Source organism: Astatotilapia calliptera, chromosome 12, assembly GCF_964374335.1.
Source record: "Astatotilapia calliptera chromosome 12, fAstCal68.1, whole genome shotgun sequence".
NCBI classification, from domain to species: Eukaryota; Metazoa; Chordata; class Actinopteri; order Cichliformes; family Cichlidae; genus Astatotilapia; species Astatotilapia calliptera.
This window is the reverse complement of record NC_137433.1, coordinates 6,582,456-6,598,346: the sequence shown is the minus strand read 5'-3', so window position 1 is coordinate 6,598,346 and position 15,891 is coordinate 6,582,456. Positions and strand designations below refer to the sequence as shown.

Sequence of the window (15,891 nt, the reverse complement as noted above, 5' to 3'; positions counted from 1 at the left end):
AAGAATTAATAATTGCCTTTTAGTCTTTGGTGGCATGACGCAGCTGTGGAGGAGGAACACTCTAGGATGTAGTAATGATGACGAGTTTTTAACCATCCATAAACTCAGTCTGTAGTTTTCCGTTACTCACTTCAGTGATCTTATAAACGTCATACGATCCAGTGATTCTGAAAACAATCTGTTGGGAAATCTTCATGAGTCCACGTTGAGTCATCTCTGAGGTTTTACAGCCAGGACGGTTTGCAGAATGCACGACTGAGCGCTGATAACCATGTGCTTAAATTTCCAAAGAACCAATTGGTGTGAAGGACCGACTGGTTTAGGGGAATTGGCGTGCTTGGTATAAGCAGCGTCACTGTGAGCAAATATTTCTTTAGGCCAGGAGCCAAATGACATTTTTACAAAAAGTTATTATTATTTTAAGATTTTCCATAATCTGATTCGTCTGTCATTTTTTAATTTCTTGTAGCTATATCTTCACATCATGTGTTAGTGGACACACTTTTAAAGAAAGTGGACCACTTTGCTGTCAGTGATGTTTTTCAAAGGGACTGGCACCCACCCACGCAAATGTTTTTGTACTGACTTCAGCTGTGAATGTACAATCAAGGCATTGTCTTCTGATAATAAAGTACTGTGTTTTCTTCTTTGCAGTTTAGTGTATAAGATTTATATATTTATATATTAAAACTGGTTTTAGATTTGGCCCCAGGGCTGAAATTTGGGTGACGGTTTCTTTTAAGAAGTTTGAGTTTTCACTATAAAGTTTCCTCTAATCTCTTAAAATGTGATTTGTTTGTTGTTGTTTTTGTGTTTGTTTGTTTGTTTGTTTTCACTGTTTTTAACCTACTACTCCATGACTTTTTAATTTTTTGGGAAAAAAACATTTCTCCTTATTTTGGGGGAGCTTTAGGGCCCCTAATAATATATCAATCATAACATTTGACACAATTTGACAAAATACATCAAACATTTGACCCTAACCCCATGATCGTGCGCAAACACACACACACATGTTGTGTTTCCATCCCTTTTGGGGACATTACATTAACTTACATTCATTTCCTGGAGACTTATCCTGGCCCTTCCCATCACAACTGGAATATTTCTAACATTTTGAGTTATTTTCAGCACTGCTCAGTGTCAGTCATTGTTAATCTTCAAAAGTGACTAGGTTACTTTTAAAAATATAACACTGTCAAAAGTGTTCATTTAACACTCAACAGTGTTGTATTTAACACTCAGAGGAGTGGACCCATATAGACACTCTCTAGTGTTAATTTAACACTGGAGATTTTGCTGTGTTACAATTTGCGAGACCGCACAATGTGAGTGTGTAAACAAATTTGTGCCCCAACAACAATAAGTAATACACGACCACAGACACAGTTACTTTACCAACTGACCCCTGAGCTCCTAAGTGTCCCTCAAACCTGATTCAGGGATCCACTACTTCACTGTCACTCCCTGAAAGCTCACTGCCCTCACTTTCTGAGGACAGAAAGTGCAGTTTCCTTCCATAAAAGGTTTTTACATTCATGTCCTGTAATTATGAGTAGATTGTAAAGTAAAAAACATTGACTATGATTATATAAATACACCCAAACACATCTCTACACACATATGCAGATGCATTATATTGCCTGAAAAAAAATAGGCTAACTGCACAGTGTTGCCTTGAGGCAACGAATGAAAATTAACAGTTTTGCTGTATAAATACATTTTAAAAAGTAGAACAAACATTCAAATATGCTTCTTAACATATTCATGCACATACAAGTATTTTTATATACATTTATTTCACTATAAACATGTAAAATTGTGATCTTTATCTTGCCTCCTAATGGAGATGTCGCTCGTAGTGCAGCTTGCAGAAAGTCACACCACCTTCAACTCATCATTTTATTGGAAAGAGATGTGCCCGGTAGCATTATTTGAAGAAAAAAAAAAAAGGTTGTTTTGTTTTGTTTTTTGAAGGGCCAGTGTAAGGCATGAACATGTGGTTTGTTGCCTCAGGGCAACGCTATGCAGCGGAGGGTTAAAGAGTCTTCTAGAATAAAAATCAAGTTTTGTGTAAGTTCCAGGGAAGGAGAAAGGAGTGACATTTAGTTGCTCGATGAGGCGGGGGTGAATTACATGGGAACCACACTAATGAGGCTTTAAAATGCAGGCTCTTTTTCCCTTTTATTTTCCTTCTCTTTTTATTTTCTTTCCCCAAAAGAATCAAAGCTTAGAAACAAGTCACAATGGCTTTTATATACACAGATTTGTATTTTGAATTGAATTCCAAAGGACTGTTTGAGGAACACTTGCTTTGGAGAGGACCGCTGTTATGTCACAAAGTGTGAATGTGAAGAAGCCTCTGTGTTGTAGATTTGCTGAAGAAATGTTTAAGTAAAGCTCCATCACTACTTTATACGTGGGAGAGCATACGACGCCAGCGAGCAGAGAAGCGGAGGGAGCTGTTCTGCTGCTGGAATAACAACGAGGCCAGATCACGCTACGGTGGGGAATCAGTGGCAGCGGGACAGCGCCCTACCTCCCACGGCGAGACGGGCTGGTGCCGATTGGCGTGCTACAGGAAAGCGGCGGGCAGAATTAAGAGCTCTGCCCATCCGGGCACGCCGAAGCAGAGACACTGATAGGACGGCGAGGACGCCGCCGGGTTTCCCCTTCTGCTCTGATTGGCTGGATTTTTAACTTTTAGTGACTTTTACGCCGTGGCGGACGCCACTGGACTTTTAATGTTTGTGTTTTATTGATTTTTATTGTGTGTTTTCCCTGGCCAGGGTTGTTTTAATTCCTTTTACACTTTTAACTGTTTTTGTATAATAAATTATATTTTAGTGAGGTAATTTTTAATTCAGTCTATTCCCTTGGCTGCTCCACAGCTCTATCCGTTTTTTGTGAGGGTTTCCCTCCTTTAATAATGTCAATAATATTCACTATACACCAAATTGTTCCTCTTGACTCTATCGTGGCCATTTTTGGCCAATTGAAACCCATTATAACCACCTTTTTTGATTCCTTGTTATTGACAGTACTATAACATGCGGTTTAGGTAAAATTGCTTTTATTCTAAACTCAACACATGAAAATTGTAGTTTTTAATGTTTTTTTTTTTTTTACCAAATTACATCATTTACCCATTTTTGGCCAAGCAAGCAATTTCATGTAATATTCCGAGTTTCTAGTAGCGGCATTTGATGGCTTACCACACTCCAATGGACCAAAATAATGAAACAATTTTGACGTAGACTGGAATAAATAATGACGCATCAAACATTACATAGGCTGCAGTGAATTTCTGTGGATGCAGGCTATTGAGCTTTGAGGTTCCCAGTCAAACTTAGCTTTGAAGCACATGTTAAAAGCACTTTTACTCTTGTATTTTTCATAAAAAGATGCCATACCCAAAATAACTCTAAAAAACCAAAAACCAAAAAAGAAACCTAATTACAGGACACTTTGTAGAGTTCAAAGCTGCAGCTGCAGCACAAACAACGACAAACACTGTTTGTAAACGTGTCCTGGAGTTTCTGCAGGTGCAGACAGAGCTACTGCTGTAAGTAAGCCTAACAGCTTCCAGATCATTTATTCTGGCCATATGGCAAGAAGGTCATCACTGCTTCAAGCACTGTCTATATGATCTGGTCAGAGAGCAAGGACAGCAAGCAGTGCTCTGCCCTTGAAGAAGAGACATCTGCCCAAGATGAAGAAACTTCCTCTCCAGAAGATGAGGGGACAATCTCCAAAGAGGCTGACTGCATCACCACTGAAGGCTCTCCACAAGGCTGTGTACTGAGTCCCCTACTGTACACTCTGTACACACATGACTGTGTTAGTTCCCACCCAGACAACACAGTCATCAAGTTTGCAGATGATACCACTGTGGTGGGGCTCATCTCAGGGGGAGATGAGACTGCATACAGAGCTGAAGTTCAGAGGCTGTCAGATTGGTGTGCAGACAACAACCTGGACCTCAATACCACCAAAACAAAAGAACTGGTAGTTGACTTCAGAAGGAGGAAGTCCGAGCTGCAGCCTGTCAGCATCAACGGGGAGTGCGTGGAAAGGGTCTCCAGTTTCAAGTTTCTGGGTGTGCACATAGACACAGACCTCCAATGGAGCTCTAACACCTCTGCGGTCTTAAAGAAGGCCCAACAGCGTCTCCACTTTCTGAGAATCCTCAGAAAAATGGACCTGAAGAAGGAGCTGCTGACCGTCTTCTACCGCTGCTCCATTGAAAGTGTGCTGACATATTGCATCGGTGTGTGGTTCTCCAGCTGCACCACAGCACACAGAAAGGCACTCCAGAGGGTCATCAACATGGCCCAAAAAATCATTGGACATCCTCTTCCCTCCCTGAAGGACCTGTACAGCACTCGCTGTCTCAAGAGGGCACGCAGCATCCTACGGGACTGCACACACCCAGGACACGGGGTGTTTAAGCTGCTGCCGTCTGGCAGGAGGTTCAGGCTGCTGAGGTCCCGAACAAATAGACTCAAGGACAGCTTTTACAACAGGGCAATAGCCCTGATCAATGTAAATAGTTGACCTGACTGGATACCTCCCTGGACTTTTTAGGGGGAGGTAACAATGTTTAAAACGATAACAATAATATTTATATTTATAACAAGGTGCAATAATAATTAATGTGCAATAATAACAGTGTGCAATACACATACACTTATTCTTCTTTTTTATACTAAGTTAATATACTGTGTTGTGTTGTTTGTTACGTTGTGATGTGTCATATCGTGTCGTGTTGTGTTATATGTAGTGCCGACGTAGGACAGTTTTTCCAATTTCATTGTACTACTGTACTATGTATGACTGTGCAATGACAATAAAGAGTTATCTTATCTTATCTTAAGATGAGTACTAGCCAGTGTGTGAATCCTCTTCTTTGGGGGAGGATTGGGGTTTGGGGGCATGGAGGTGGAGGCCGAGCAGCTGATGGAAAAGAACATAGGAGCATTTTCTGAGACCGAGGAGCCGGTGACTGAGTGGATCCCTCATGAAAGGAAAACCATGTGGGTCCCACTGAAGAGAGACTGCTCTACAATCCAGTACCCACTGGTATCAAACCAGATGTCACCCTGTATGCAGTTCCCTGCACTAGCAGCCTGAGATATACTTTTGACTTTTTTATAACAAAGGAGATCTTTTAGCTGCTGTGCACCCTTACAAACCTGCACGGGAGGCAAAGGTGTGAGGATTGGAGGATTATAGATGAAGTGGAGATGTGAGCCTAAACCAGAATAAAGCAATATATAGCATGTTGGATGACAACACTGGAAGTTCTCAGGAAGTAAAAAAGGGAAAGGGGTTCAGACTCCAACTGACGGAGGAGCTCCGAGGACAAACTCTTGGTCACTCCTCAAATGAAAACTGGCACAGGGGAAACAGGAAACAATAAACAGGGGGTGGCCATTTTTGGCCACGAACAAGCTGAGAGGGATTTTTTTGTTTTTCTGTTACTGCAAAAAAAACCAAAGATGCATAAAACTCATTGATACTTTTAATTATTGCTATGCATCTAACCTCCATCATGGTTAGAAAATAAATCAGTTTGCATGTATTATTTAGAAAAAAAAATGGGGATTTTATGCTTTTATCCCTATGTAAATCATTAAAATTATGTGATCTAACTGGTATTTAAAGGGTTACAATTATGGATTTAATTGAAATTTTGGTCTTGATGAACAGCACTGATGCTAATCTAAAAAATCAAGTCAAAAAAAGGTGGAAATTTTTCTTAATATATGAATTTTATAGCATTTTGTAAACGTAAACAAGGGGTGGCCATTTTTGGCCACGAACAAGCTGAGAGGGAGTTTTTATGTTTTTGCTCTCTCTGCACAAAAATAACAATCCATTATAATCAATGTTGATGAGAATCAATTACATGCCCCAGACTCTACTATTAATAATACAAGAAATTTCAGTAGCAATGCAATTATATAAAATTGCGAGATTTGAGGTTATCTTCCAGCTGGTGCAATGGACAAACAAACTGGTGTTTAAAGGGTTAAAATTTAAAAAGTAATAATTATTTTATATTTATTAACTCATTCACTGCCAGGCATTGGCAGTGAATGAGTTAAACCCATTGACTCATGCACTGCCATTGACGGCTATAGACGTCAATGGCAGTGAATGAGTTAAATAATTATAAATAATTATTATAATTATAATGTCAGGCAGAGAGGCGTGCAGTCTTACACGCCTCTCTGCAGCTTATCTCCTCCTGCTACCCCCCCCCCCCCCCCAAAAAAACCCATCTCCATAGAGACTGTGTCAGCTTCCAAAAAGACAAAAAACAAACTAAAAACCAGCAACAAACAACTTAAACATAAACAATTACAAAGAAAGAACAATACAGTATCCACATCTGAACCAAAGAGTAAAACAGTGAAATGTGGATTATTAAATATTAGGTCTCTCTCCTCCAAGTCTCTGTTAGTACATGACTTAATAATTGATCAACAAATCGATTTACTCTGTCTTACAGAAACCTGGTTGCAGCAGGATGATTATGTTAGTTTAAATGAATCAACACCCCCGAGTCATTCTAACTACCAGAAACCTCGAAGCACAGGCCGAGGGGGCGGTGTGGCAGCAATTTTTCACACCAGCCTATTAATTAATGAAAGACCTAGACAGACTTTTAATTCACTTGAAAGCCTGATGCTTAACATCGTCCACCCCAGCTGTAAAACTCAGAAACCAGTCTTACTTGTTATCATCTATCGTCCACCTGGGCCTTACACAGAGTTTCTGTCTGATTTCTCAGACTTTATATCTAATTTAGTTCTGAGCTCAGATAAAATAATTATTGTGGGTGATTTTAACATCCATGTAGATGCTAAAAATGACAGCCTCAACATGGCATTTAATCTGTTATTAGACTCGATTGGTTTCTCTCAAAATGTAAAAGAACCCACCCACCACTTTAATCACACTCTAGATCTTGTTTTAACATATGGCATAGAAACTGAACATTTAACAGTGTTTCCTGAAAACCCTCTCCTGTCTGATCATTTCCTGATAACATTTACATTTACAATAATTGATTACACAGCAGTGGAGAGTAGACTTTATCAAAGTAGATGTCTTTCTGAAAGCGCTGTAACTAAGTTTAAGAATATAATCCACCCACTGTTATCATCTTCAATGCCCTGTACCAACACAGAGCAGAGCAGCTATCTGAACGCTACCCCAACAGAGGTCGATCATCTTGTTAATAATTTCACCTCCTCACTACGTACGACTCTGGATACTGTAGCTCCTGTGAAAACTAAGGCCTCAAATCAGAAGTACCTGACTCCGTGGTATAATTCTCAAACACGTACCCTAAAGCAGATGACTCGTAATCTGGAGAGGAAATGGCGTGTCACAAATTTAGAAGATCATCATTTAGCCTGGAGAAATAGTTTGCTGCTGTATAAGAAAGCCCTCCGCAAAGCCAGAACATCTTACTATTCATCACTGATTGAAGAAAATAAGAACAACCCCAGGTTCCTCTTCAGCACTGTAGCCAGGCTGACAAAAAGTCAGAGCTCTTTTGAGCCAACAATCCCTTTAACGTTAACTAGTAATGACTTCATGAACTTCTTCACAAATAAAATTTTTATCATTAGAGAAAAAATTACCAATAATCATCCCACAGATGTAATATTATCTACAGCTACTCTTAGTACCATTGATGTTAAGTTAGACTCTTTTTCTCCAATTGATCTTTCTGAGTTAACTTCAATAATTACTTCCTCCAAACCATCAACGTGTCTTTTAGACCCCATTCCTACAAAACTGCTCAAAGAAGTCCTGCCATTAATTAATTCTTCGATCTTAAATATGATCAACCTATCTCTAATGATCGGCTATGTACCACAGGCCTTCAAGCTGGCTGTAGTTAAACCTTTACTCAAAAAGCATCTCTAGACCCAGCAGTCTTAGCTAATTATAGGCCAATCTCCAACCTTCCTTTCATATCAAACATCCTTGAAAGAGTAGTTGTCAAACAGCTAACAGATCATCTGCAGAGGAATGGTTTATTTGAAGAGTTTCAGTCAGGTTTCAGAGCTCATCACAGCACAGAAACAGCTTTAGTGAAGGTTACAAATGATCTTCTTATGGCCTCTGACAGTGGACTCATCTCTGTGCTTGTCCTGCTAGACCTCAGTGCAGCATTCGATACTGTTGACCATAATATTCTAATAGAGCGATTAGAACATGCTGTAGGTATTACAGGTACTGCACTGCAGTGGTTTGTATCATATCTATCTAATAGACTCCAGTTTGTGCATGTAAATGGAGAGTCCTCTTCACACACTGAGGTTAATGATGGAGTTCCACAGGGTTCAGTGCTAGGACCAATTCTGTTTACATTATACATGCTTCCCCTAGGCAGTATCATTAGAAGACATAGCATACATTCTCACTGCTATGCAGATGACACACAGCTCTATCTATCCATGAAGCCAGATAACACACACCAATTAGTTAAAGTGCAGGAATGTCTTAAAGACATAAAGACCTGGATGGCCGCTAACTTTCTGCTTCTTAATTCAGATAAAACTGAGGTTATTGTACTCGGCCCTGAAAAGCCTAGAAATATGGTATCTAAGCAGATTCTTACTCTGGATGGCATTACCTTGGCCTCCAGTAACGCTGTGAGGAACTTTGGAGTCATTTTTGACCAGGACATGTCCTTCAATGCACATATTAAACAAATATGTAAGACTGCTTTCCTCCATTTGCGCAACATCTCTAAAATTAGAAATATCCTGTCTCAGAGTGACGCTGAAAAACTAGTTCATGCATTTATTACTTCCAGGCTGGACGACTGTAATTCATTATTATCAGGAAGTCCAAAAAACTCACTGAAAAGCCTTCAACTAATCCAAAATGCTGCAGCAAGAGTCCTGACAGGGACTAGAAAGAGAGCGCATATTTCTCCTGTTTTGGCTTCCCTTCATTGGCTTCCTGTTAAATCCAGAATTGAATTCAAAATCCTGCTCCTCACATAGAAGGTCTTAAATAATCAGGCCCCATCTTATCTTAATGACCTTGTAGTACCATATCACCCTATTAGAGCACTTCGCTCTCGCTCTGCAGGCCTACTTGTTGTTCCTAGAGTAATTAAAAGTAGAATGGGAGGCAGAGCCTTCAGTTTTCAGGCCCCTCTTCTGTGGAACCAGCTTCCAGTTTGGATTCAGGAGACAGACACTATCTCTACTTTCAAGATTAGGCTTAAAACTTTCCTTTTTGCTAAAGCATATAGTTAGGGCTGGACCAGGTGACCCTGAATCCTCCCTTAGTTATGCTGCAATAGACGTAGGCTGCCGGGGATTCCCATGATGCATTGAGTTTTTCCTTTCCAGTCACCTTTCTCACTCACTATGTGTTAACAGACCTCTCTGCATTGAATTATAGCTGTTATTAACCTCTGTCTCTCTTCCACAGCATGTCTTCTATCCTGTCTTCCTTCTCTCATCCCAACCGGTCGCAGCAGATGGCCCCGCCCCTCCCTGAGCCTGTTTCTGCCGGAGGTTTCTTCCTGTTAAAAGGGAGTTTTTCCTTCCCACTGTCGCCAAAGTGCTTGCTCATAGGGGGTCATATGATTGTTGGGTTTTTCTCTGTATCTATGAAGCGCCTTGAGGCGACTTTTGTTGTGATTTGGCGCTATATAAATAAAATTGAATTGAATTGAATTGAATTGAATTGAATTGAATTGAATTGAATTTAAAAAAGAAATGAAGTTACTTAAAAGCTTTATGCAGAAAAAATGGCAAAAAACAAAACAAAACATAAAAATAATAAAAATTACAGACCTAATCTGTTGGTGGCCACTTTTGGCCACGAACAAGCTGAAAGGGTAGTGATTTTGAACAAGCCCAGAATAACACATATGTTAAATCAAAATCACATTCCACCGTTACATAAAGCACCTCAAGTCTAAATATGCGTAACGAGAACACGCTCTTGAGAAGGTATGAAAAAAGGAAAAACAAGAAAATAAATCGTTTTTATTCCTGTCGGTGCACATTTATAGACCCTGAGAGCCATGTGCGCACAGTGAAGCCACCAGCAGCCACCGCAGCGGGCGTCATCGGAGGAGTGGATGGCTGGGAAAAAAAAAGAAAAAGTGACAGTCCTGTCTCAGAATTCCCCTTTAATCCCAGCACTGAAATCTGAGGATTTACTTCACCTTTTCACAAGAAACGAAGCTCCACCCACAGCATCGTGTCTCTCCCTGTGGAGCAGCTCTAAGTTACTTCTCCGGGAAGAAAAACATTTAAAGGAGGATACAGATCCTTTTAGAGCATCTGGTCAAAACGGCCGCACGCATGAGAGGATGTAGAGGACGAGACTATGGTTAGAAGGTCGTGATGGTCGTACCCTGCACTGAGTATGGAGAGGCACAGGCGCCTGTCCTCCTGGGGCTGTGGGAGTATGTGAAGAGCGGACAGGAGGACGTGCTCCGCTCACCGTACCTGCCCGCGTCTTTTGCGTTCCTGGCGCACGTGCTGCTCTGCGTACCTTTCCTCGCGCTGGATGCGCTGGGGAGCGTCTGTCAGCGGGTTCGGTCATGGAGGATGACCGCGGGCTCGGGTCCGCCGCCGTCTCTGAGCCGATGGTTAGAGTGTTTCTGCAGGGTTTTGTATAAATACGTGACCGTGGTCCTGCCCGTCACTGCGCTCTTCAACACCCTAATAAACCTCAAGTTACCTGATGTGGCCCCCAGCTGCTGGCAGCTCTGCGTGGAGGTGGTGGCATGCCTGCTGCTTTTTGACATGCTCTTCTTCATGTGGCACTACGTCATGCACAGGTGAGCAGCACGCGCATTTGTTGGGCTTCCTTCCTCCCCCAACATGAACCCGGGTTTAAAAGAAGACATTCGGTCCAGCGGGCTGCTTGTGAGGTCCTGAGGGTTTGTCTGCACCAGTCTGCTGCTGCTTAACGCTTTAATTATTTTTGAAATGTGCTTTACACAGAAATGATAACATTTGGCATCCCTTCACAAAACACACACACCTATTGTAACCTGACAGACACATGTTTTTTTTTTATTAGACAAGAATCAAATAAAACATAACAGCTCCGTCCCGAGGGAAGAAGCTGAAAATTCACCCTATAGAGGACGGGAACCATTTTTAATAATTGATAAAGCCATCCTTACCTGTTTAGAGTACAGGGAGGCTAAACATGGCTGTGACTCACCTATCAGACGACTGGACCATCTCACTATCTGATTCAGTGAGTTTTCCTCTGTAACAGAGGTCTGACCGAACCATGGCACCAAACAAAAGATAAAACGGACTCAATAAAAGAACGATAAAACAAAGTTCAAATTGTTCAATGTGGAAACGAGCAAGTTTCCTGAGGCAGTAAAGGTGCTGGTGACCCTTTTTGCAGACCGATTTGCAATTTTAATCACAATTCAGTTTTACGTTTATTACGGTCCTGAGATATTTATATGATTGCACTTGCTCTATTTTCTGACCTTTTAAACAGCAGACCAGAGAGAAAACAAGAGAGTCCGCTGCTGATACTTGTTACGCATGTACATTTTAAGGACTGATTTCGGTTTTTTTGTCCTACAAAGGATTTTCTTGCGTTAGAAAGAATGTAAACCACTTCGCCAGAAGTGTCAAGCATGAACTCCAGCTTCCCAGTAACAGTATCTTTATTCACATCATTCCAATATAAAATCAGTGTTGGGTTCCTGATCTTTGCCCTTGATAAATCACTTGTGCGGCTAATAGCTGTAACACTGGCTCTAACAGTGCCAGTTAAAGTACCAGTAGCACTCGTTTTCTGTTTTTGTCTGTAGATATTATATAATTCTGACTTCTGAGAACTTTCCAGCAGAGGCGGAGCCAGACATTTGAAACACCAGGGGCTTAGCCCTAAAGGGTAGTATGCATGTGGGATTTTTTTTTTTTTTTTGGGGGGGGGGGGGGGGTGTAGAAATGACTGAAAGATTAATAGGCTCTGTTTTGAGTTTTGTTCAAAAAGAAATGACTTCATATAGGGAAAAATATATATCACATGTGCAGGACACCTTAAACTAGTTTTTTAATTAAGCAGCAAGGCAGAACAAAATCAGGGCTGCATCAAGACACGAGGACTAAACCCCAATTCAACCAGACCCAGAACTGATCCAGAATTAAAACAGGACTACACCAGTTCAAAATCAGGACTACTGAGCACTTAACCAAGACAGAACCAGAATCAGAACTAGATGATAGTAGCACTAAAAATCTTCATAGACCCGCACTACACTTATTTTTTAATTCTACCAAAGTCCACTATTTAGATTGAGAAAAGTTTATATAATTATTTAGCCTTGTTGTGCAAACAAGCCTGCATAACTTAATAAATGTAGAATTTGAAAAATAACAAACCTAAAAAGAAACACTAGGTACGAGATACATGAGTACCTATGATACGGTGATACTTTTTGTAAACAACCATTTGACTAACACGTGTGTCTCACCTGCTCTTGTTCATCTCTGTTCTGTCCTCATTCTCCTCTCTCTCCCTCTCTGTTCCTCTCTCTCCCTCTTTGTGCTGACAATCATCAAATATACAGTTGAAACCAGATATTTACAAACTCTTCAGATCAAAACACAAACACTTTTTTAATTGTAACCTCAAATCAGACTAAATGTTAATTTTTTTTAGATTGATAAATATAAAAAACATATTTGTTAACTTTAAGAGTAAAGAGAGAAACTATCTGTATTTCTTAATTGTAAATGGCACCAAATTGTATTCAAACTTGAGCCACACTTATGGAGCTCCACAGTTCTGTTCCTGGTGTTTTGGTTGACATCTCTTAATTTTCCCATTTCAAAGAAACAGGCTCTGTGTTTTGCCTTATATGCATCCACAGCTGTGCCACCAATTTACTCACATGGACTCTACGAACCTATCAGAAGCTTCTTCAGCTCAGAATGGAATCGTCTGGAGTTTTCTTGTTAATTAACAATAAACTTAGTGTATATGTACTCTTAAATTTGATGAAAGTGATAAAAAAATAGACAGCTCTGTCTCTCTTTATTCTGACATTTAACTAATCCAAAAGATATTTCAATATTTATTTATCCAAAACAAAACAAGTTTACTCTAAATTGATGTTGTACAGTAAAAAAAATGTTCTTGTATTTTCCATAAAGTGTATGTAAATATCTGGTTTCAACTGTGGATATACTGCTGTGTATTGAAGTTCCTCTTGTTTTAGAATAGAATAGAATAGAATTCAACTTTATTGTCATTGCACATGCACAGGTACAGGGCAACGAAATGCAGTTTGCATCCATCCAGAAGTGCTTTAGTGATATAGATATATTACAATATATATTAGCAATAATATAGATATGTGAGTATATTACAGAAATGGGTCTATTATGGTATGTTATAATGTACACAGTATGAAGTATGTTGTGAATATTCTATAACTATAAGTATGTACAGGCTGTAGTGAGTACGAGCTATGTACAGGATATGAACAGGATATAAATATGAAAAACTATACAGAATATGAAATAAATAACTTTACAGAATCTGGGATATACAGCTATACAGAAATGGGAACTATGCAAGTTGTAAACAGTTGTAGGATTAAAGATTATCGAATGTACAGAATGATTATTTACACAGAGCTATACAGTAGTGCAGTTAAGATAAGTGAGGGTGTAGATAGTTTCTACAGAGGCTATATAAAGTGCTAGTGGTTGTGAGTGGTGGTTCAGTCCATGTTATTATTGTGTTTGAGGGTACAGTTGTTTTGCATAGAAATATACTGAACAACATACAAAGCATAATATATAAAATACTACCTGAGTTTTTTCTTTGAAAGAAGCTCCTTATGTCCATTCTTATATATCAGTACATTACTGAAACCGATTTATTTAGTCGTGGAGGGTAACAACTGAAAATATGAAATAAACACACGTGTAAGCTAAGACTCTCTAAAGAAACAGCATTGTTGTTGTTCGGCTTTTCATTTCGCCATTTGTTGATTCACTTGAAGAGCAAGTAACGTAATATGGGTCAAGTGATCAGTTTAACATCAATCTTTCGTGATACACCGTCATATTTACATTATTTGTACAGGATGAATGATTTGCTTTGGTACCTGGTCAAACTTCAGTTCTCCTCTGTCTGCCTGGCTCTGTTTCTCCAACAGCGCACTCGCAGGCAGCAGCTCCCCCGCTTAGTGCCTGAGCTCGGATCATACTAATATTAGGGGGGATTTACGCACAGTCGTAAATTCACATAGTGCACAGTGTGCACTATGTGTGCACTATGTGCTTTGAATATTGTGCGTATTTTTTTGCTTTATACAGTTGTCAGCCAGGCATCTAACTATGAAAAAATTACACTCCAAAAGACCCCGGGCTTCTGACAAAACAACCCGGGCTTAAGCCCAGCATGCCACCCCCCCACCCCCCCGCTCCGCCACTGCTTTCCAGTAATTTTCCATTACAGCACCACTGTAACCATAATCGGTGTGTGGGTTTTCATCCTTAGAGTTTCCTGGCTGTACCGCAACATCCACCAGATGCACCACCAGCACCACACTCCCTTCGCTCTGGCAGCTCAGGACTGCAGCTCGGCCGAGCTGTTGTCTCTACTGTTGCTGTCTCTGAGCAGCGCCTGGATGGTGGGATGTCACCCTCTCAGCGAGGCCCTCTTCCACCTCATCAACACCTGGCTTGCCGTGGAGGACCACTGCGGCTACGACCTGCCCTGGGCTCTGCACAGACTGCTGCCCTGTCTGGGAGGAGCCCCCCACCACCACGCACACCACAGTTTGCAAATCATAAATTACGCCCCTCTCTTCACGCACTGGGACCACCTCTTTGGGACGTATCGCGCATCGGTGCTGAATTCACGTCCACAGTGACAAGCCTGTTGCATTTTTTTTTCTCAGATTCAATGAAGGATGTTATCTTTTGGCTGATGTTAACGTGTAATCTCACTATTCGCTCATTTATTACTACACATGTCGCAATCAATAATACAATACAATCACAACTGATACCTTATGTATGTAACCACTGTATCGTAGGCTGTAAGTGAAGACCCCCAGCATTTTCACCTTTGTCGCCAGAGCTTTCAGGGACTGTCAGAGACTGGAGCTGATTGTGAAACTAAGCACCACCGGATGCTGACTACTCCAGCCGGTGTACCCTGATTCATCCTTCTTTATGACTCAATCACATACAAAATGAGCTGGGTCAGTAAAGTCATCAAGAAAGCATTTGCTCTGGTTACAGAGCAATGGAGCCAAAGACTGTTTACAGACACTGTGCCATGCAACTACAAGTCTTTATGCAACAAGAGGAGCCTGCCCCCTGCTGGCTTGTTTCAGAACTTATAAACTGAGCTATGGACAGGAAATCAGATCACCTTTACCTTGGGGAAAAAAACAATGAGCCATTGTAGTTATGCTGAAGCGAGACATGTTTCATGCAACTGAAAATGCACCCCACCCCCACCCCCACATATTCTCATAAACTCAGAGTGACTTTGTTACTTTGGAGGAGTGAATCCGAAACAAAGACCTGTTTATACAACCCAGTACAGTGAATCTCATTTTACAGTTCATCAGTTTAATACTTTAAGCTCGGGCTTTTTAATGTGGCCAGTATATTGTTATTGTACAGCGGATAACAATCACGGCGAGGAGATCTGGACACATTTCAGATCCCCCACATCCAAAACAGAAAACTTAATTAAAAACTAAACTGAAACAAGTAAACCAGTCCAGGCAGAGCAAATTCAAGTGCAAGCTTTGTTTTTTGAACTCTAAATGCATTTAGACTGAAAATCTTTAGACAGATCAGCTATTTTGTGAGGAAAAGGCATATA

General features: G+C 40.6%; 1 protein-coding gene and 1 long non-coding RNA gene across 2 annotated transcripts; one reads left to right on the top strand and one right to left on the bottom strand.

Moving 5' to 3' along the window:
• Positions 1–10,017: 10,017 nt before the first annotated feature.
• Positions 10,018–10,357, bottom strand: LOC145432483 (uncharacterized). Its single transcript, XR_013912783.1, has 2 exons — positions 10,217–10,357; positions 10,018–10,133 (listed from the first exon to the last, which is right to left on the bottom strand). It is a non-coding gene; the product is annotated as an uncharacterized LOC145432483 (long non-coding RNA).
• Positions 10,259–15,600, top strand: ch25hl3 (cholesterol 25-hydroxylase like 3). Its single transcript, XM_026187775.2, has 2 exons — positions 10,259–10,837; positions 14,548–15,600. Exons 1-2 carry the CDS (start codon positions 10,398–10,400, stop codon positions 14,921–14,923), a joined length of 816 nt encoding a protein of 271 aa, XP_026043560.2. The 5' UTR covers positions 10,259–10,397; the 3' UTR covers positions 14,924–15,600.
• The last annotated feature ends 291 nt before the right edge of the window (positions 15,601–15,891 follow it).

Coding starts and splice junctions, on each gene's coding strand:
- ch25hl3 (XM_026187775.2), top strand. CDS start 10,398: ATGGTCGTACCCTGCACTGAGTATGGAGAGGCACAGGCGCCTGTCCTC. Junction 10,838..14,547: donor TGGCACTACGTCATGCACAG/GTGAGCAGCACG, acceptor TTTCATCCTTAG/AGTTTCCTGGCTGTACCGCA.